This window comes from Doryrhamphus excisus, chromosome 7 (assembly GCF_030265055.1).
Source record: "Doryrhamphus excisus isolate RoL2022-K1 chromosome 7, RoL_Dexc_1.0, whole genome shotgun sequence".
Lineage (NCBI taxonomy): Eukaryota > Metazoa > Chordata > Actinopteri > Syngnathiformes > Syngnathidae > Doryrhamphus > Doryrhamphus excisus.
This window is the reverse complement of record NC_080472.1, coordinates 12412307-12433374: the sequence shown is the minus strand read 5'-3', so window position 1 is coordinate 12433374 and position 21068 is coordinate 12412307. Positions and strand designations below refer to the sequence as shown.

At 43.7% G+C, this 21068-nt stretch overlaps 2 protein-coding genes and 1 long non-coding RNA gene across 8 annotated transcripts in view; 2 read left to right on the top strand and 1 right to left on the bottom strand.

The window, feature by feature from the left end:
* Positions 1 to 3171, top strand: part of eif2ak3 (eukaryotic translation initiation factor 2-alpha kinase 3) — a 30376-nt gene extending 27205 nt beyond the window's left edge. The window contains exon 18 of the mRNA XM_058078700.1: positions 87 to 3171. Within this exon, the coding sequence (XP_057934683.1) occupies positions 87 to 269 (183 nt within the window). The 3' untranslated portion in view covers positions 270 to 3171. The remainder of the gene's footprint in view (positions 1 to 86) is intronic.
* Positions 3172 to 3746: 575 nt separating this feature from the next.
* The window catches only part of atrn (attractin), a 61087-nt gene continuing 43765 nt past the window's right edge, over positions 3747 to 21068 (top strand). For 3 of the 6 annotated variants that reach the window (XM_058078697.1, XM_058078698.1, XM_058078696.1), the window contains exons 1-12: positions 3747 to 4291; positions 7191 to 7274; positions 8119 to 8232; positions 8314 to 8442; positions 12958 to 13154; positions 13571 to 13739; positions 13840 to 13930; positions 16394 to 16643; positions 16976 to 17159; positions 17234 to 17388; positions 17934 to 18018; positions 20433 to 20665. In XM_058078697.1, the coding sequence (XP_057934680.1) occupies positions 4074 to 4291; positions 7191 to 7274; positions 8119 to 8232; positions 8314 to 8442; positions 12958 to 13154; positions 13571 to 13739; positions 13840 to 13930; positions 16394 to 16643; positions 16976 to 17159; positions 17234 to 17388; positions 17934 to 18018; positions 20433 to 20665 (1909 nt within the window). In that variant the 5' untranslated portion in view covers positions 3747 to 4073. The remainder of the gene's footprint in view (positions 4292 to 7190; positions 7275 to 8118; positions 8233 to 8313; positions 8443 to 12957; positions 13155 to 13570; positions 13740 to 13839; positions 13931 to 16393; positions 16644 to 16975; positions 17160 to 17233; positions 17389 to 17933; positions 18019 to 20432; positions 20666 to 21068) is intronic. The other 3 variants (XR_009130427.1, XM_058078695.1, XM_058078699.1) reach the window with 1 other exon arrangement.
* LOC131132772 (uncharacterized) lies at positions 10324 to 11401 on the bottom strand. Its single transcript, XR_009130428.1, has 4 exons — positions 11333 to 11401; positions 10842 to 11151; positions 10692 to 10769; positions 10324 to 10574 (listed from the first exon to the last, which is right to left on the bottom strand). It is a non-coding gene; the product is annotated as an uncharacterized LOC131132772 (long non-coding RNA).

The following is a 21068-nucleotide window of genomic DNA, read 5'->3' as shown; positions in this document are numbered from 1 at the left end:
TTTTTAGATGTCTGCACTGTGCGTGTTAAGTTGACGCTCGTTAGCATCAGCCCTCGCGCCTCACCGTCTTGTCTCGTGTGTCCCAGCTGAGCATGGTGCGCTCCATGCTATCGCGGAGCCCCGGCGAGCGCCCCGAGGCGGCCGACATCACCGGCACTCCTCTCTTCCAGGAGCTGGAACTCCCCTGCCGGCTGGCCGTCAGGCAGCGGTCCCGCACCTACAGCGCCTCGTCCGCCGGCCGCCCCGCCCGCCAGACGTCGGCCACCTGACCTGCGCGACCGCCGCACCTCCTCGGCGTGACAAGTGTGCAGGACATCCCCTCGCAAGATTCCCGCACACTTGGCAAAGCCCGTCGAGATGATTTCCCAATCAATGCCGAGCTTACCTACTTAATTTAGCGACGTGCGGACAATTCCGCCGCTGATTTACCGTCCACTGACCCTGAATGGAATATCGGTTTTCTGAGCCCATGTTGGCGCACAATCCAACATTGAGCCATCCTTCACGCGCCCGTGCTACACCTCAGGTATGATGACCACGAGGAGAGGCCTTCACTGACGATGACGATGCTGGTGAAGCACAGCCAATAATATGCCTGATGTGGAACACCAAAAATGGACTTTTATGAATCCTGCTGGATTGCGTGGCCAGGAGTTGCGGATGGAGTCCAATCTGATTTGCCTTTAGACTCAATGATTGCTGGCCTGTTGCCTCATGAAGGGAGACGTTCTTCCTGGTTCTCCAAGCCGGGACTTTTTCACACCGAGGTGCTCAATCACTTCGTCATTTCACCCCCCGGTCCCCGCGCCTCATCTGTCATCTTTTGTGTACATAGAAGTGATGGCAGCCAGCCTTGGCCTTGAAGTAAGCTGTAAATAAATAGTCTAAGGCCGCAGCCAAGCGGAGATGATCACTGGATGTCGCGGCTTGTCGCAGCGTCACCTCTCGAGTGCTCATTGGCACTAGCATGGCAGTTTGAACTTATCAGCGTTTGCACGCAGCGGGGGTGGCGACTGGAAGGGACATTGAGCAGCACAAAATACGGTCATGCCCTCGAGGAAAAACACAATTGTGTAGAATTATTTTTTTATTTTTTTAGCTCTTCCCTTATGCTGAGAGCTATCACCCCCCCCCCCCCAACGCTTGGCATGCATCAACCTCTGATTGATTTTCTTTAAATGCTCCAAGTGTTGATGGTGGTTGGTGGTGTGACATTTTATTTATTATTAATATGTGGGCGTGGCCTAGACTACCAAGGAGCTTTCGGGCCACACTGAAACAGAACAGAGTAAAATCCATTTATTTTCACAATATCACATTTTTCACTGGAATCTCATCATATGACTGCTATGACTTTTATTCATTCATCCATTTTCTATACCGCTTATCCTCACCAGGGTCACGGCCGTACATACTGGACTGGTGGCCAGCCAATCACACGGCACATATAGACAAACAACCATTCACACTCACATTCATACCTATGGACAATTAATGGACGCCTAAGCTTAATATTCATTCATTTACGGGGGGTGCTGGAGCCTATCCCAGCTGTCTTGGGGTCCACCCTGGACTGGTGGCCAGCCAATCACAGGGCACATATAGACAAACAACCATTCACACTCACATTCATACCTATGGACAATTTGGAGTGGCCAATTAACCTAGCATGTTTTTGGAATGTGGGAGGAAACCGGAGTACCCGGAGAAAACCCACACATGCACGGGGAGAACATGCAAACTCCACACAGAGATGGCCGAGTATTATATTCATCAAAAAAAAAAACATTTTCTCATAATTTGACTTTTTTCCCCATAGTAGTACAACTTTGTCATATTACGCTGACTTTATTCATCCAAAAATGACCTTCCCCGCCAAAATATTATTTTCCCTATAATTCTATATTTTTAATGTATTATGGCTTTTATTGTTAGAATATGATTCATATGCTTCATTTATCCAAAATATAAATAATTTTCTTAATACTAGAACCTTTTTCTAATAATAACCCAACTTCCTTGCGATACTATGACTTTATCATCCAAAAATATTTCTTTTTATAAAATAACTTTCCTGCATAATTTTGACTTTATTATATTTATAATATTTATTATTATTTTTATATATATATATATATATATATTATCATCCCAAACAAGCTTTTTTTGTCAAATGTTTTTTCTCATGATACTGTTATTATCATTCACTGCTTTTGTATTCAACATGTCATTACCTTTTCCCTGTAATATGATGAATTTGTTGTAGTTATGCATTAATTGTAATTAATCTAATTATGCATGCCTGCGACCCTTGTGAGGATAAGCGGTAGAAAATGAATGAATTATGACTTAATTCATCCAAAAATAACTTTCCAAAGTCAAAGGACATCATTTGTTTTAAAAATAACTTTTTTCTTATCATAGGAATTTATTGTTGCAATATTATGAGTGTTCATCCCAAAATACTCACTTTTTCTCAAAGTGTCCAAATCCGACATATGACTTTACAATCATGGTAGTTTTCTCTTCAGTGTGGTACAAATAAGCTCCGCCCCCATCCAGCCGTCATCCTCCCCCGAGGTGGTCTGCATTTTGTAGACAAAGCGAAGCCCCCCCTCTGCTCTGCAGGCGGTGCGGCGTGGACCTGACGTTGGTCATGTGATCCAAGTGCTGAGAGTCACATGACTGAGACATGTGCTTCAATGATTGTACTTTTCTAAAGATCCGTGTTTTGGATAAGAGCGTTTTTTGTTTTTTTACTTTTCTTAGCCAACAGGAAGTGCAGGCGGGGTTAAGTGAGGTTCATCCACTCGGCCTTCCCAAGCGTGAGGCCTTCTGTGAGAAACTTCTGTAAAGCAAAACGACCTCCAGCCAGGCACAAGGTTGTGGACGACCACACCACAAGCTAGTGGTCGTCCATTATTCCTCCACCTGGCTTTCACTCCGAGAAGCGAACGGGAGGTTTCATCATGCTGTGTTCAAATGACGACGGTCTCTCTCGCCCTCTCGAGCTTTCTCTCAAGAGATCCTGTCCATACTGAATTGTAAATATGTTCATTTGTTTTTATTTGTTACCATGCCATTGATCAATCCATTTTGGGTTGGCGTTTAATATGAATGGAATTTGACTTCTTACAAGTCTGACTTTAATAAAACAGTTTGAAACACGCATGTCTGTCGTCCTTCATGTGCACACATGCTAAACCAGAGGAAATACATGTTAAACCAGAGGAAAAAAATAATAACCAGATGAAAGACATGCTAAACCATAGCTCTTCTTTTTATTAACCTTGCTATACTTTTACTATTTTTGGAGTTGGAAATACTTTATATTTTGTACTGATTGGAATGTAGCCTGTGGAATCATAGTGTTAGGGATTAACAATAGAACAAGTTGAATGACAAGATATATCCTGCCTATAAATATAAAATGTAGCTATAATTGGATATGCAATAAAGTGTTCGATTGTTAAAAAAAAAAGATGATATAAAGTGGAATGGTTTTCTAGTTTAAGTTTGTCAAAATGGAATTAGTTAACATAGCCAAGAAATACAAAATATTTAAATGTACTAAATCAATTAAAGGAAATAAATACACAAATATGTTTCTGGTATAAATCGGGGCGTCCTTCAGCTTCAGCCCAAGTGACTCTAGGACCGCCCCTGCGTGTGCGCAGCCGCAGTCCATACGAAGACGATTTTTTTTTCTCTGAATTGAAAGCACATAGACACTCAGGTGTTCTTCTGGTTCTGGTGATTGGTACGCAAAGCTCCAGAGTGTCGCCGCCTCCCCCGGCTTACGCACTTCCGCCGTCGTGACGTAACTTCTGGCCGTCTATATGCGGCTGTGTGCGGTGCTGAGAACCAGAACCTCTGGAAAGATGTAAGCGGTTCGCGGAGCTCGGCCCAGCCTCGTCAACTCGTCACCACAGCCGGAACCTCCAGGACAAGCGAAGCGGTCCCTCCGAAGGCCCGTTCGAGCGGCCAAGACAGGGCAGTCAGGCTCGCCCACCGCCGAGCAGCAGGAGGAGCAGCGGAGCGTCTGGGCTATAGCAGCCATCTTTAGCGACACAATGTCCCGGGCGACGCGGCGGGCCTGGTCGGTGTCCGGCCCCGGAGGCCGGAGCCTGGCACTGCTGCTGCTGGTGCTCGCCGGGCTGCCCGGAGACTCCGCGGCAAAGGAGTGCGATAAGACATGCGTGAACGGCCAGTGCAACGCGGCTACGGGTAGCTGCGTGTGCTCCCCCGGCTGGGTCGGGGATCAGTGCCAGCACTGCGGAGGACGCTTCAGGTAGGAGCCACACTCACCTGACACCGCTACATCCTCCATGTTGGAACACCTGCAGACCCCCCATAAGACACGACGCTCTCTTACCTGAGTAACATGGCGTCCGCGTCTCCTCACCATCTCACACCTTCGCACCTGGATCATAACAACGTTTGCTGCATTGGACTCTAATTTCCCCCCCAGCACGGAGACGAGGTGTTCTGGTCCTGTCTGTCCTTCTGGAGGCAGGACATCTTTCTTACTGTTATTTCCCCCTCTGCATGAATGAATAACTAATTAGCTACGTTAGCATAAACATACATTAGCATGCTAATGTGACACTTGACCCCTATTATTGTGCTTGAAAACAACACGTAGCGGTTTCGTTTGTAGTTTAATCCATTTGTGAAGTGTTTCTCCACAAAGTTATGACACAGCGGAACCTCCAAAGGCGGTTTCAGTAACAGTTTAACATTCTTAAGTCTTTCATTTGTAAAAAGTGAACCATAGCAGTCTGTGTTCTAGAGCAGCTGTCACTGACCTGTTGTTTATAGCTCTTGTCATTTAATGATCTTTGACTAGTGTTTTTGCAGAAGGTCTTAAAAACAGCACACCACCCCTGTTATATAGAGGATCTGTGACTAGTGTTTTTGCAGTAGGTCCTTATCAAGCAAGATGCTCGTCATAGATATATTTGACTTTAACAGTAAGAATCGCTTGCTTATATACAGGATCTTTGACAAACAATAGGTCCTTAAAAACAGCATAATGTTTTTGTCATGTTGAGCATCTTTGACTAGCATATATTTGTCGTGAATTCTTCGGTAAACAGCAGAACGCTCTTCATATGTAGAGGATCTTTGATGAGCTGCAGGTCCTGAAAAACAGCAGAGAGTTCTTGTCATATAGAGGTTCTTTGACTGGCCTTTTTGCAGTACTGTAAATCCTTAAAAATAGCAGACAGCTGTTGTTGTGTAGAGGATCTTTCGCTAGCTGCAGGTCCTAAAAAAACAGCAAAGTGCTCTTGTCTCATAGAAGATCTTTGACTGGCCTTTTTGCAGTACTGTAAATCCTTAAAAATAGCAGACAGCTGTTGTTGTGTAGAGGATCTTTCGCTAGCTGCAGGTCCTAAAAAAACAGCAAAGTGCTCTTGTCTCATAGAAGATCTTTGACTGGCCTTTTTGCAGTACTGTAAATCCTTAAAAATAGCAGACCGCTCTTGTTGTGTAGAGGATCTTTCACAAGCTGCAATTCCTAAAAACAGCAGGGTGTTCCTGTCACATAGATGATCTTTAACTAGTGTTTTTGCAGGAAATCTTTCAAAACAGCAGACGCTCTTGTTATAAATAGGATCTTTGACCAGCAGAGTCTTTTGACGAGTGTTTTTACATGAACTCTTTTTAACTCTAAAGAAGCATTGACTAGCAGTAGATTCTTAAAGAAATAGCAGCATGCTCCTGTCATATAAGCGGATCATTGACGAGTGTTTTTGCAGTAATTCCATAAAATCAGCAGCAAGCTCTTGTTGAGCATCTTTGTCAGTAGCAGTAGATTCTTTAAAAAGGAGCTTGGATAACTGTTTTTGCAATAAGTCCTTTAACAGTAGAGGGCTTCGGTGTATAGAGGATCTTTGTCAAATGTAAATCTGTTGTTTGTTAGCGCTGATATTGATCATATGATTAATATATGATTAGATTGATGTTATTCGTCATGTCGTAGGTAACAATGTTTGGGAAAAGGAGCAGCGCCAGTGAGAGTTTGTTGGTTCATCTCGAGGGAGTTGTTTGTTTGCTAACATGAAACGTTGCTGTGTCTCTCTGTAGGCTTTGTGAGTCGCTAAGTGACCGTCCAGGTGAACTTAGATGTTCCAAAATGTGTGTAGCATATTGCAAGGAACAGGCACCAGTCTATTCAAGCAACGGAGGACATCTTTTAACTTGTTTCTCTGACCAGTGTCTGTCCACCAATCACACACAGCACTGTGTCAAGCCCCGCCTCCTTAGGTACACCATCACAGTGCTTGGTACTCTTAACAGAATCAGTGCAGTAGATGAGTTACTTTGCGTTTGTGGTAGGCTGATCCATAACAAGCTGGCTACAGCAGGTTCTTGGGACTCGTAGTACGCCGTGGGTGTGTCCTTAGTGGCATCCTGAAGCAAAGTTTTTTTTTTACCTTGTTAATAAAAACATGGATTGCATCCAAGTGTAGTTCAGCCGTGATTAGCCTGTTTACAGCTACTAGTTTTGCAATCATTCACCTGCATTGCTCTTTGACCTGATGGTGATGATCATAAGGAATAGCATTACGAATTTGATATAGCATGTCTGCAGTTAGCGTGCATGCAGTTAGCATGTGCACTCGTCCAGTGACTACTGTACTGTAGCCTGCTAGATTGTCTATTTTGTTATTAAAGTTAGCCAACATGTTGTTTAATCCCTTTCACTCACTTGTCCGTATTCCTGTCTACGTCCCTCCACGACAAGCTAACCCGCTAACCTACTCCTGCCAGTCGGCTAACATTAATTTCCAAGGAGGTAATATTCTCTGAAAAGAGCAACTAACTTATAGCTAGCTAACATGCTTTTCCAATGAGTCAGGACGCTATCACACTTCGTATTGAGGATGCTAACACGAAGCTAACATTGTTTTCCAGGGAGCTAGGGATTTTATCTGCCATGGAGCCAACAGGAAGCAAACACACTCTTCTAATGTTCTAAGCTAACCAATGGTCCAACATGATGCTAATATACTTTTCCAGAGAGCTAACAGACTGGCAGTGAGCTAACGAGAAGATAACCTTCTCCATAAGTCACTAACAGGAAGCAAACATGCTGAAAGTGTTCCAGTCCAACTTGCAACCATCATGGCCGTCTTGGCTCTTTTACGCTGATCATGTTTTTACTTTCCGCTCTTCTTGTCCAGGCTAACGGCACCCTCTGGCTTCTTGTCGGATGGACCTGGGAACTACAAGTACAAGACCAAGTGCACGTGGCTCATCGAGGGACAGTAAGTTCAAGCACACTCTATAATGCTACACAGACAATCACAACAAGTTGCGGTTTATACACCCTTATATATACCTTTTATATGCCCATATAAGGAAGTTCCACTCACTGATGTCACAGTGTCCCAGTCTTAGAACAAACTTTGAAAGCGAGCGTTCAGAGCCATCCCAAACTTCACGTCCAAATGTAGAACAGAACAGATCAGAACAATGGAAAAAGCATCATAGGTCCCCCCTAACCTCTTTAAATTATTTTTGGGAAGTTGGCAGGAAACCGACATACTCTTTGAGGTAGCGCACCAGAAGCTCACAGGAAACTTTGAGGAATTAACACAACGGAAAATCCTTTTCTAATTTTCTATTGGGGAGCTAACAGCAACCTTGTACACTTTTCTTGGAAGCTCACAAGAAAACAAGCATTCTTGTTTCTTTCTTGTTTTGTATTTGAGGAAGCTAAGCTAATACAGTACAGGAAGAACCCAAAGGGAAACTAGCATACTACCTACAGTAGGGGAGTTATTAGGAACTTTCTTTCTAACTTTCTTTCCATTCATTCAAAGGCGGCCAAAGTCAGCTGGGATAAGCTCCAGCATACCCCTCATGACCCCAGGCAATGGATTTATTTTAATGGGATGCTAACATACACCCGTCGATGAGCTAACAAGAGGATAACCGCCAGGTTGCTAATATTCTCTGATGGGGAGCTAGCATAAACTGCCAGCTACGTTGATACCCAGCGCTAACCCATCTATTTTTAGCTCAGCAGATAAGATGGAAGAACTTTGCAGTTTGTGGATAATGTCATAACCAAATAATGTCATCTTGCCAACTTGGTATGTCTTCCAGGGCTAATTCCATCCTTCGACTACGCTTCAACCACTTTGCCACAGAGTGCAGCTGGGACCACCTTTATGTCTACGACGGCGACTCCATCTACGCCCCCCTGCTGGCTGCCTTCAGGTACCTCTCCAGCCGGTATACACGGCAGTAGCGTCATTTACGAAGTGCACGCTAACAGAAAGTCTTGGTCTTTTGTCGCAGCGGCCTGATCATTCCTGAGCGCTACGGGAACGAAACGGTGCCCGAGGTGGTGTCGCAGTCTGGTTACGCTTTGCTGCACTTCTTTAGCGACGCCGCCTACAACCTGACTGGATTCAACATCTCATACAGGTACACGTACTGTATACACACACGTGCAGCGTCATAAACATACAGTATGTGCAGTGAGATACATGGTGGTCGTCTGCTGCCACACACTGATGACTTTGTTGTCAGGCGTATGTTTGCATGTTAGCCGTTACCCTATTCAAAGTGAGCTACCTTTATTTGCTTGCTGCTAAAGCAGGCGTGACACCACTCAAATTCCAAAGTCAACATTTCTACTCGTGTGCGGAGTCCATTGAACTGCATTTTCAGGCATCAAGCTGGGACACCTATTACCTGAATGTCTTTCTAGACGTGCACGCCCTAACATGTTTCTGTTGTTTTTTTAAGAAGTCAATCTAGCTGCAGGGCATTTATTTAGCCTGCGTTTTGGTGTCCCGGGTATCTTCGCTTCCTGTTGTTCCCCAAAAGTATGTCATTTCCTTGTTAGCTTCCTGTTAATGTCCAAGAACAGTATGTTGACTTCCTGTTAGTCTCCAACAGGAATTTATTAGTTCCCTGTCAGCTTTCAAAAGTAACGTTAGCTTCCTGATTGTTCCCAAGAGGAATCTCCTCGCTTCCGTTAGCTTCCACTTTGCGTTCAGGAAGTATATGTTGGCGTCCTGTTAGCGTTCAAGAACAGTATCCCAATAGGAACATGTTCTTTCCTCATTAGCTCGCTGGCAGAGTAAGTTGGCTTCCTGTTCCTTCCTTCCTTCCTTCCTTCCTTCCTCCCAGGAAGAGTAAGTTACTTTCCCGCCCAAAAAGAGCATTCGCTTCCATGAAGAGAATATATTCATATAAGCCTACAATTTTTAAGAGGAATATGTTAGCTCCTCGTGAGGTCTCAAGAAGAATGTTAGCTTACTGTTAGTTCCCAAGATGGTTACTTTCCTGTTAGCGTCCAAGAAGAGTATATTGGCTTCCTCTTAGCTTACTGTTCGTTTCCAGTATGTTAGCTCTCCGTTAGCTCTCAAGATGAATATTGGCTTCCAAGAAGTGGCTATTTTTATTGAATCCTAATTCACTGAAATCCCGTCCCAGTTCTTAATGCTACGCTGCTGTATGTGATATACAGCATATATTTTGTTGGAGTGCAGAGTTACAGTAAATGCATGTAAAAAAAGTACACAATAGCGCTTCTTCCTACAGTGCTGCTTGGTCTTTTTTGTGCTGTTGCCATGGTGACGGGATTAAAGTTGGTTTGATAAGTTGGAGTCAACATGCCGTGGGCCCTGGCAAACATCAAAAACATCAGACTGCAAAAGAAGAACATGAAAGCATGATGACATTCTTTTACTTTCAGGGTCCCAAAAAACAACCATTGACTTTTCTGACTTGTCCACCAATGGGAATACCTTGTATGTCAACATGGTGTCTCTTGACAGATGTACATGTTTTAGCATGTATTGTTGATACTACTGGTTGGATTACAGCTGGGCCCCGTTTAGTGAAAACTCTGAGTATGTTAACCCTGAAATGAGGGAAACTCTGAGTTTTCCGTTTCACAAAGGGAGGTAAGTCAAACCAGAGACAGAGGAGTAACTCCAGCCTGTTTCACAGAGAGAGGTAACTTAACCTCGGTGTCAGTTACTATGGCAACAGACTCTGTGAACATAACCTGGTCGGGACCGGGTTTTCTTCAATGAACCTCGAGTTTCTTTCCGTCTCCGCCCTCTTACGCTACACACGGTGTGATTCATTCATTGTCGCGCGTGTTTGAAGCCAGTTTGGTCGTTTTTCATAATCACCAACAGCAGTAAAATAAACAGAAAGACAAAAAAAAAATTATTTGGTCTTCTTTATTTCCTACAAATAAGAAAAAAAAATGGTTTCTTACTTTTTAATTGTTACAATCATCAACACAATTCACCTATGACCATGCACCCACCTCTAACTTGTTTTAATAATTCAATTTCCAGATCCGTTTTAGTTATCTGGCGGTCCAGCAGCACCATTTCTTTTTCTGTTTTTTGTACTGTTTTTAATAAATGCACTTTGTAGATTTCTTTTAGTGGTAGCTGGGAACACATAAGGATGACATTATACAGTTGCACATGAATTCCACTGAATTAACCTCTGGAATTTACTGAATATCTCACTGTGTCAATCTGTGCTGTGGAGGTTGAGGGACCCTCTTCCTGCTGCCCAGCCATGCTCTGTTAAAATGGATAAGAATCCGTTAATACTTCAGTGTAGGCTAAAAGTCACTGTAATCCACAAAAGCATGTAAAGACATGTGAATGGAGAGGAAATCAGTAACATCAAGATTTTACCTCTGTAGGCCTCTCAGGCTCCCTCTCAGACACCACAGAGAAGGCAGCAGACATTGTGGTCCCATCATCTTCATCATCCTGTTTAGAGTGTTGTGTTTCACTATGCTATACTTTAAATATGGCATCATCTCTGGACTATTGGCTACTTACAGTTAAAGTGGCACATGGATCCACTAGACCAAGTACGCCTTCAGAATCTGTTGAGACAAAAGAAAAACACATGAAAGGGAAATTAACATTGAACTATAGGCCCCAAAAGAAGTTTGAGGCCTAGGCCTATTGCATCTTATCAAGGCTGGTGGCTCCTGTGTAATCATGTCCGAGGATGAGGTTCCTCCAGGGATCCCCTCTGCGACTGGCCTCCCGACAGTCTGACTCATGGCCAGCTCCTCTGCCTCGGTCAGACGTGGTGGGGGTGGTCCTCCGCCAGTTTTGCGGGCAGATGCCCGCTTTCTGTTGGCTGAGTAGAAGTTAGATGTTGCTTTTCGTATGTCCGATTTAACTGTATACAGGCGAGGACATTTATGTGTGTGAAAACAATATTATGTTGGAGATAATGCACACTGAAATAGCCGCTGAATGATATTTAGTGGTAAACATGATTAAAAAGAGGCACCCTGACTGTTATGCTGAGGGCTTACCTGTTTGAACAATGTTTTTATATTTCATCTTCAGCTGCTTCCACGTTCTTTTTTCGCCGGTGGGATTACGTCTAAGTGACATAAATTGTAGCTGTAACACCATTCTACTTGTTTGCATCTGTAGCCTAATATTATTGTGATTGCATGAATGTATATAATAAATTTAAACTTACGCATTGACTCGAGCAGTAATCTTCTCCCACGCCGACTCGCTTTCTTTCGCTGCTGCAGCCATGTTGCTTTTCTTTTTAAAAACGCTTTCAATGTTGCTTTTCTTTTTAAAAACGCTTTCAATGTTGCTTTTCTTTTTTAAAACGCTTTCAATGTTGCTTTTCTTTTTTAAAACGCTTTCAATGTTGCTTTTCTTTTTAAAAACGCTTTCAAATTCGCCGTATGACCGCATTAATATATCCCGTTCCAGAGGACTGAAATATGACGATCTTTTCTTATCACTCGTTGCCATGGTGAATCGAGGGAACGGGCTCCATTGATCAGGGCTTTTTAAAGTCGTGGTGCACGCGCTTAACTCAGAGTGAACAAACTCTGTGTTGATTGAACCAAATGAAATCACCTGTTCTGAAACCCGTAACTCAGAGTTTCCTGTCTCAGAGTAGATCAACTCAGAGTTCAGGGTTAGACTCAGAGTTGGTTGAACCTGCTTCGTGAAACGGGGCCCTGCTTAAGTCACCATTACACTCAGGGAAGAGGGTGTTAAGCATCCCGTTAGCTCCCAAGAAGAGTATGTTAGCATCCCGTTAGCTCCCAAGAAGAGTATGTTAGCATCCCGTTAGCTCCCAAGAAGAGTATGTTAGCATCCCGTTAGCTCCCAAGAAGAGTATGTTAGCATCCCGTTAGCTCCCAAGAAGAGTATGTTAGCATCCCGTTAGCTCCCAAGAAGAGTATGTTGCATCCCGTTAGCTCCCAAGAAGAGTATGTTAGCATCCCGTTAGCTCCCAAGAAGAGTATGTTAGCATCCCGTTAGCTCCCAAGAAGAGTATGTTAGCATCCCGTTGCCTTCTGAGAAGTGCATGGTAGCTTTGTGTTGGTGCTCAAAAACATATGTTAGTCTTCCAGAAGCGTATGTTAGCATTTGGTTAGCTTAAAAAAAAGAAGTATGTTTGTGCCAAAGAAGAGTATGTTGACTTCCTGGTGTTCCTGTTTGAGTTTTGAGGGTCAGTGTAGCTGCTGGAATTTGAGTAAATGTGTCATTTAACGGAGTTGGAAAATAAAGCCTTAGCATCAGTCGTTAGGAGAGGTGTATGAACCTTGTATTGGGCTGTGCTGTCAATCATTGACTTGAATGACTCGCGTGTGACATTTGTTTTCATGTCACTGCCTTGAGCATGAAGAAACTGACCTTTGACCATTTCCTACTAAAAGTCTGAATCGTTTGTACACATTTTTGCCTCAAAACACAGAAATGAGATTGTGGACAGCGAAAGGTCAGGAGGTCAGTCTTGTTTGGACTAAATCAACCTCTCCTCGACAGTTCAGAATTTTTTTTTTTGCTCCGGTGACCAAAAGCAGGCCACAAATTCCTTGAGCAGATGTGTAACTCAATTATTAAATAGTCATATTTTATTTATGAGGAGTTTGCTTTTCAGGCACTTGTTCTTCTTCTACAGGGTGAACACGTGTCCTCACAACTGTTCCGACCGTGGAGAGTGCCGCCTGTCCAACGACACGGGAACGCCATACTGTGACTGCCAGGAAAAGTGGAAAGGGGACGCCTGTGACGTTCCCTCCTGCCCGGACGATTGCGGATACCCCGAGAGAGGACGATGCCGGGACAAGACGTGCATATGTGGGATTGGATGGCAAGGTGGCGGTTTTCATTTCTGATTGAAACTTTCACACAACAGCAAGTCCATATACGTATTAAGTGGAATGCTTATTGTAGCACTCGCCAAAGTCCAACCAAGGGGCTATTGGAGGCCAAGGGCTCATTTGTATTACAATTATTATTATTATTATCATAAAAATAAAGTAAAAGATGGCCCACATCAGTCTCTGCTCAGGGCAAAGTTGTTGCCATCGTTTTAGCTTCCCTTTAGCTTCCCCTTTATGGTGGGATTGTTTAGCTCACACAAAGAGTATGTTAGCTTCTTATTGAATTTCTTCCTGTTTAATTCTGGTGGAGTTGTTCATTTAGCTAAAGCACAAAGGGGAGGGGCAATAATTTGACGCAGCGGAGGGCATTTCATCATTGTACACTCTGGCTCTGGTTTTTACCTTCAGGTCCGGACTGCTCCGTCTCCATCCCAGCCGACTCGGCCTTCTGGAGCCGAGAGGCATTCAGCGATCCCGGCCTGGCCAGGGCATCCCACAAGGCAGTGGTGGACCAGGACATCATGTGGGTCATCGGAGGCTACGTCTTCAACGCCTCCGACTACCACATGGTCAAAGCGTAAGTCAACTTCTCCGTCCTGGTGGGAATGTTATCCAACTTCTCCGTCCTGGTGGGAATGTTATCCTCTGACTGGGCGTGTCTGTCTGTCATGTTCAAGGTATAACCTAAGCAGCAAATCCTGGCTGACCCTTGACCCCTCTGTCAACACTGTCACACCTCGATATGGACACTCTTTGGCTCTTCATGAAGTACGTACACAATTATTACTCAACTTAGTATTTAAGGCGCAGATCCTTCCTCTCAAACCTTTTCCGGCATTGATCACCTACAGTACATAGAGATGAAAGTGTGTGGGGCCCCAAAGATGCTATCAGCAATCCAATGTAGGTCAGTACAGTGGAGCCTCGGTTAGTGTAGGTCCTCTTTGTTTATTTTTTGGTTACATAGTACATTTTAGCAAAAACGTCTTATTGGTTTGCGTACTTTTCCCAGTTAGCGTAAAATATGGCGCGCCTCTTGTTGTGTTATTAACACACACTGCATGAGCCAACTGTGTTTGGGACATTTTTATCACCAATGTCCCCTGTTAGCATGCGAACCGGAAGTCATTGTCCCCAAGCTCCGTCGCCCATCTACGGCAGCGGTTGACCCTTTAGTCCTTTGCCACAGTCACACCACAAGTCTCTGCCTTTCTTATTGAAAGTCAGAAATAGCATTTTGATAAAGAAGGCGAGAAATAACGCCACACTGTGCCTTCATCTGCCGTCACAATAGAAGGGCGGGGCTTGCCCTGATGCACAGCTGAAAAATAGCGTTTACCTGTTTGGTATTCTGAAGAATATTGAGGGCACTTGGAAGGTTGCAGGAAAATAAATAAATAAATATATATATATATGCCAATATAGCAGTCCTCTTCACTGAAGGTTTGTTGAAATCTATCTTGACTCTTCTGTGTTTTTGGTTTGCTCCTTCCGTAACTCATTCAATCCCAGACATTTATTGACTGATTTTTCAAGGCACACACAATACTGTCGAGCTATATATGTAAATACGGTTAAAGGTTACACTCTAATCGTTTACAGGAAGAAAAACAAAGTTTTTCTACCATATTCCATTCAGTAGTAGAACATAGGTAAGTTTCCGGAAAATACCAGCTCCCAACTAAAAAAGGTAGAAAAGCAGCTTTTTGTGAAAATATACATTTCTAGAATTACTTTCACTTTGACACATGATTTTTTATACTTTTATGACAGCTAAAAATGTCTAAAGAACTATACCGCAACATAAACAACACAAAAGGGGGTGTTTTACATCAAATTAAAAATGTATTTACAAATATAACACCATGATCTGTTTACAGTTTTGTTGATTCCCAATAAGAGTGTGTTAGCATCCCGTGAGCTCCCAATAGCAGTATGTTAGCATCCCCTTAGCTTCCGAGAAGTGTATGGTAGCTTTCTGTTGGTGTTAAAAAAACATATCAGCATCCTGTTAGCCCTCCAGAAGCGTATGTTAACATTTTGTTAGCTCCGTAAAGAGTGTTTGCGCCATAGAAGAGTATGTTAGCGTCCTGTTGGCTCCCAAGAAGAGCATGTTAACTTCCGAGAAGTGTATGGTAACCTTCTGTTGGTGCTCAAAAAACATATATCAGCATCCTGTTAGCCCTCCAGAAGCGTTATGTTAGCATTTCGTTAGCTCTGAAAAGAGTGTTTGCGCCAAAGAAGAGTATGTTAGCTTCATATTGGCTCCCAATAACAGTATATTGGTATGTTAGCATCCTGTTGGCTCCCAAGAAGAGCATGTTAGCATCCCACTAGCTTCCGAGAAGTGTATGGTAGCTTTCTGTTGCAGCTCAAAAAAACATATATCAGCACCCTGTTAGCCCTCCAGAAGCGTATGTTGGCATTTCCTGAGCTCCGAAAAGAGAAGTTGGTGTTAAAGAAGAGTATGTTAGCTTTGTGTTAGTTTCCAGTAAGACTATGTTAGCTTTCTTTTGGCTCCCAATAAGAGTATATTAGCATGTTAGCATCCTGTTGGCTCCCAATAAGAGTATATCAGTATGTTTGCATCCTGTTGGCTCCCAAAAAGAGCATGTTAGCATCCCTTAAGCTTCCGAGAAGTGTATGGTAGCTTTCTGTTGGTGCTCAAAAAACATATATTAGCATCCTGTTAGCCCTCCAGAAGCATATGTTAGCATGTTGTTAGTTCTGAAAAAGAGTATGTTTGCGCCAAAGAAGAGTATGTATGTTAGCTTCCCGGTAGCACCAAAAAAGCTTATCTGAAGAAGACTGTGTCAGAGTGGCCCGAGTGGGCACGATAGAAACATTTTGTCTCAACCAGCGCTTACATTGGAAAATCCTAACAATTTTTCTGAGAGCCTTATTTTGTTACATGTCGTCTGACAGGATGCAACATGCAGTGTTTTTATTGTGAAGGCTGGAATGTACTGTATAGTCTTTAGGATCTTAATGGCTGTGTGTGTGTATACAAACCTGCGTGCAAATAAAAAGCCCCTCCTGATCTTCATGGCTGCCATTTTGTTATGTTGAACATCAGCTGACATCATAAAACTCTCCCTTAGACATATTAAAAAGTTCTGATAATCCATGGAAGGTTAATGAAAGAAATATCAGTAGAAATTTGATGAAAGAATATATACCTTTCGTATTTGGAGATTTCTTTTCATGATGTCCCGTCCCACTCGTCCGCAGGGTAAAGTCTACATGTACGGAGGGAAAATCGACTCCACGGGAAACGTGTCCAGTCAGCTGTGGGTCTTCCACATCCAGAACCAAACGTGGGTTCTGCTGAGCCCCCACAGCAAGGAGCAGTACGCCGTGGTGGGACACTCGGCCCACGTGGTGCCCCCCCTGCAGGAGGGGGACGCCCCCGTCATGCTGGTGCTGTTTGGCCACTGTTCTCTGTACGGGTACATGAGCCTGGTGCAAGAGTACAACATTAGTAAGTTCTCAAACGCAAACATTTTATCATCGCTTTTGGTTTTGGAGAAATCAAACCAAATTCTAAATCCAGTCACCATCATGAGTGATGTCAGCAGATTTTGTGACTTGAGCGTACCAGCGTACCAGGGATGGCAAAGTGGGGAAATGTGATGATAACCATAGAGCAGGAAGTGGAATTTCCCATAACTTCCTGTTACCTTTTGTTGAATTGTGTGTTTTAGTTTTTTTTTTTTTTTTTTACACTATTATGACGCTTAGGCTTGTTAAGATGGCTTCACAGTTTGACCCCGGAACAGATAAATTGACTTCTTCCTGTTTCTTCCTCTGCAGACAAGAACACGTGGAGTGTGGTGTCCACGGAAGGCGCTCTGATCCAGGGGGGTTACGGCCACAGCAGCGTGTTGGAGGCATCCACCAGAGCCATCTACATCCACGGGGGCTACAAGGCCTTCAGCGCCAACAAGTACGGCCTGGCGGGAGACCTCTACAAGCTGGATGTGGACACCAGGAAGTGGTGAGAGACATCGCAATGAGGGGAAGACCGGTTCCTTCAGACCATTAATGTCGGTCGATGTTTTGTGACCACAGGACCATCCTGAGGGACAGTGGCTTCTTCCGCTACCTTCACACAGCCGTTATGGTGAGCGGCGCCATGCTGGTGTTTGGCGGGAACACTCACAATGACACGTCCATGAGTCATGGTGCCAAGTGCTTCTCCTCTGACTTTCTGGCCTACAGCCTGGGTCAGTAAACACACCGACGCCTCCACACCACATTCAATATGTCCGACACCAAAATACACCCATGGACTCTTACACAGTCTGCATTTAGCAACATAATTGACTTTTCGTTTCAAACCAAGTTATCCATCAGTTTGTTTTTAAACACCTCGTCAAGCCCACCTTGCAGGGTTGTGGTCCTCAGCTCTCTCATTGTCTGATGATTACACTCAAGATGGGCCTAATGAGGCCTGATTGCCCCCTTCTTAATCAGCTGGAGGCAATTAGAGCGCCACATTGTTCAAGGTCTCTTGCAGTACCAGTTTTTGTCACCAGATGGCACTGTCTAACCTCGGATGCAATCACCGTGTTGATGCTGTCAGCCTCTTTTATCGTTTTAAAGGTTGTGAGAGGTAAAATTACTGTTTTGAAACAATCAATTAGGCTCCTTTCTTTTTATACCCACGGATGATTCACCTGTGAAAGAAATAATATAATTTCCAGTTCTTATTTTGACAGCAAAACAACCTTCTCCTCTGACTACCTCTTGCCTCTGCTTTCATTTCCAGCATGTGATGAATGGACGCTGCTGCCGCGGCCCGAACTTTACCATGACGTCAACCGCTTCGGACACTCGGCGGTTGTCAGTGACAGGTAATATCAATCAGTCAATCAGCTGCACGCACGTTGTGAATGCCTGGAGGAATGGCCTTCATGATGTTTAAAAGCCAAACAGGGCAATGATATTAAGAAGGAAATAAGACAGAAACATCAAGGCTTAAGGATGTAAATGTAATATACCGCATCCCATCTTTTTCAACAATCACGTCTTCAGTGAAGATCGGGGTAACTTTAAATGTTCATTTTAGTTATAGTTGGACTTTCTGGAGCAGATTAACAACACTAACCAAGGTTCCACTGTAAGTACATTTGTACCTACAGTCATGGAATACTGTCAATCATGTTTAAGGTCCACCCCCTGATAGCCTGATTGGTCAGTATATTGTATTAGCACCAGTGTGACTTGAAGCAACACGTTATGGATGACATTTCATCTTTATTAACCAAAAGAAAACATAGCTGTAAAACCTCAAGACGGCCATGGGGGCTGGGGGCCGGCGGGCACATGGAGCGTCAGGAAAGCCCGTTTGCTTTCATTCTGTTCATCAGTGCATGTTTGCGGGTGAGACGCTCAAGCACTTTGCAGTGATTTGTGAGTAAACGGAGGTGACGTGTCCTCCTTCCATGCGTGTTTTTTTAAATTATGCACACATGGCATTTAAAGATGCAGACATGTAATGCTAGCATGTTTAACCTCCACATGCATATTTTAAAATGTGACTCTCGGTACATTGAAGCAGGGCTGTCCAAACTTTTTCCATACAAAAAATTGAAAGAGCCATATCTGAATATAACATGCCCGTCCTAGATTTGTTATACAAGTATAAAATATCATAATCTGGCTGATATTTCAAGGCACACAGAGTGTTGTCTTCTATGGCTGTATGAACATGGAACCTACCGAAAGACAGACAAGAGTCAAAAGTTTTTGTCTACCGTTTTCCGTTCTTTATTAATCAGCAATAGAACATGGGTGCGTTTGGCCAGCTTATTGTGAAAAGATGCATATCAAGTATATGTGTTTTGTGACAGCTGAAATATGTAAACAACCATACCAACATAAACAATGTTCTCACTTTTCTCCAGCTTTATGATCTCTGCTGAGCTTTAATGCGCTTCTGCCACCTCGTGGCCGTTTTTGCGTCTTGAAATTGCTCTGAAGTGAAAGCCATAAGTGGAGAGTTGCATCATCACCTCTTTGGGGGTTGTACGTTTGTGTATATAAAAACTTAAAGCTCTGTCTTTGGTATTGAATCAGTTCACTTAATTTTATTTTATTTTTTTACAATTTGCTGAGGGACAATAAAAAAACAAGATACGTGCCAAAAATGGCCCGTGGGCCACATCTTGGACACCAGTGCCTTAAAGGTACAACATCACACCTGTACTTAGAGGTATAGGCCAGGTGGTTACTGTGCTGTTATTTGATATAAGACTTTTTACATGGACTTCATACAGAGCATCCTCTCGGCATAGCGTGCCGCTAACGAGCCATCAAGTCTGCGCGGCTCTTTTTGAAGGTCGTTTTAGTCACCGCCTCACGGCCACACAGCTGCAGGCAAAGTGACTGCACGTCTCACGTCACACCCGGAATGCTGATCCGGAACGTTCCTCGTCAGAAGCCAGATGGCGCTTAATGGGTTGAGAATGGAGACAAACCTCGTTAGCAGAGCGTGCTGGTACATCGTCTTCCTGGATTCCGGTTCAAGCAACAGACGGCTGATGAGGAAGCGGCGATTAGTCAAAGGGCTGTGTCCCGTTCCTTTGACATTTTTGTCCGCAATTTTGATGCGATTGTGACTTCTTTTCCAGACACATCTTTCTTCAGGCTTCTGATTGGCTAAAATGGCTTTCTAATTTGAGGTTATTCTGTAAATTGTTGCTTCACGATGCCACATGCAAGCCGTTTTAGCAAGAAATATGCACATCCACACTGACAGGAAAAGAAGAATCATAATATTGAATACGGTTGTAACTTTACCATAATAAAGCCAATAAAGAAAAAACATATTTTGAGGAAAGTAGTACAAAGTTGTAATCTTAGGAGAAAGATGTTTGCCAGTAAACATCACAATTATAAAATAAAAATAATTATGGAAATGGCGATACAGCCAAAGCTAAGGAACACATCATAAACTGAAGCAATAAAAATATTTGTCTTTATTATAAAATGACAACAATAACAAGTGTAGAAAAACACATTTTGTAATAATGGCAGACAGCCTCATTTACTTTTTAAAAAAGTTTTCATGGTACTAAACGCAACAATGATTTTAATGTATGTATATAAATCTTCCCGCTGAAGTATTTTTTCTCAACTTCACTGAAGTGAAAAGTTGACTTTATGTATCCCAGTTTTTACCTTTCGCCATCATTCATAGTTGTGTTCTTCCTAAAGAGGAAGAATGTTGTTCCTAAAAGTTCCTACTCTCTATCTTCTCTCCCAGTGTGATGTACGTGTTCGGAGGGTTCAACAGTCTCCTCCTCAGCGACGTCCTTGCGTACACGTCTCCCCGCTGCGCCGCCTTCTCCAGCCCCGCCTCCTGCAGCCAGGCCACGCCCGGCATCCATTGTGTATGGAACAGCACGCTAGCTTCCTGTTTGCCGTGGGAGGGCAACGCCGCCTCCATCTCCGCCGTGGACCAGCAGCAGCTGGCGTCGAGCTGCAACAGCAGATCTTGTAGGTGTTGCCACGACGACTGCATGTCAGATTCATCCTTTGACTGGAATCCCCATCTGCTCTCATTCCTCCCTCATCCTGCTTTGCACCTCCGCCGAGGGAAAGCGGTGTCCTGGAATTTCTTCCAGGCTTTTTCAATGCCAGGGAGACACTGTGGCCCAGTTTCTCAGCGTGGGTTTGACGTGTCCTCCCTAACGAGCTTCATCTCCTTTGCTGGGCTTTGCTTTAAATCCAAAACGGACACTTGATTCCATACATGTTGTGCTTATTCCATCCTTGATTTCTGCTTAAATCGCTAATTAATTCATCATTTATTCTATCAGCTATTGACAGCTGGCTGCTTCCTGAGCAGGAACACGGGCGTAGATAAAGAAGTGGAGCCCAAATGTGACATACTTGCATA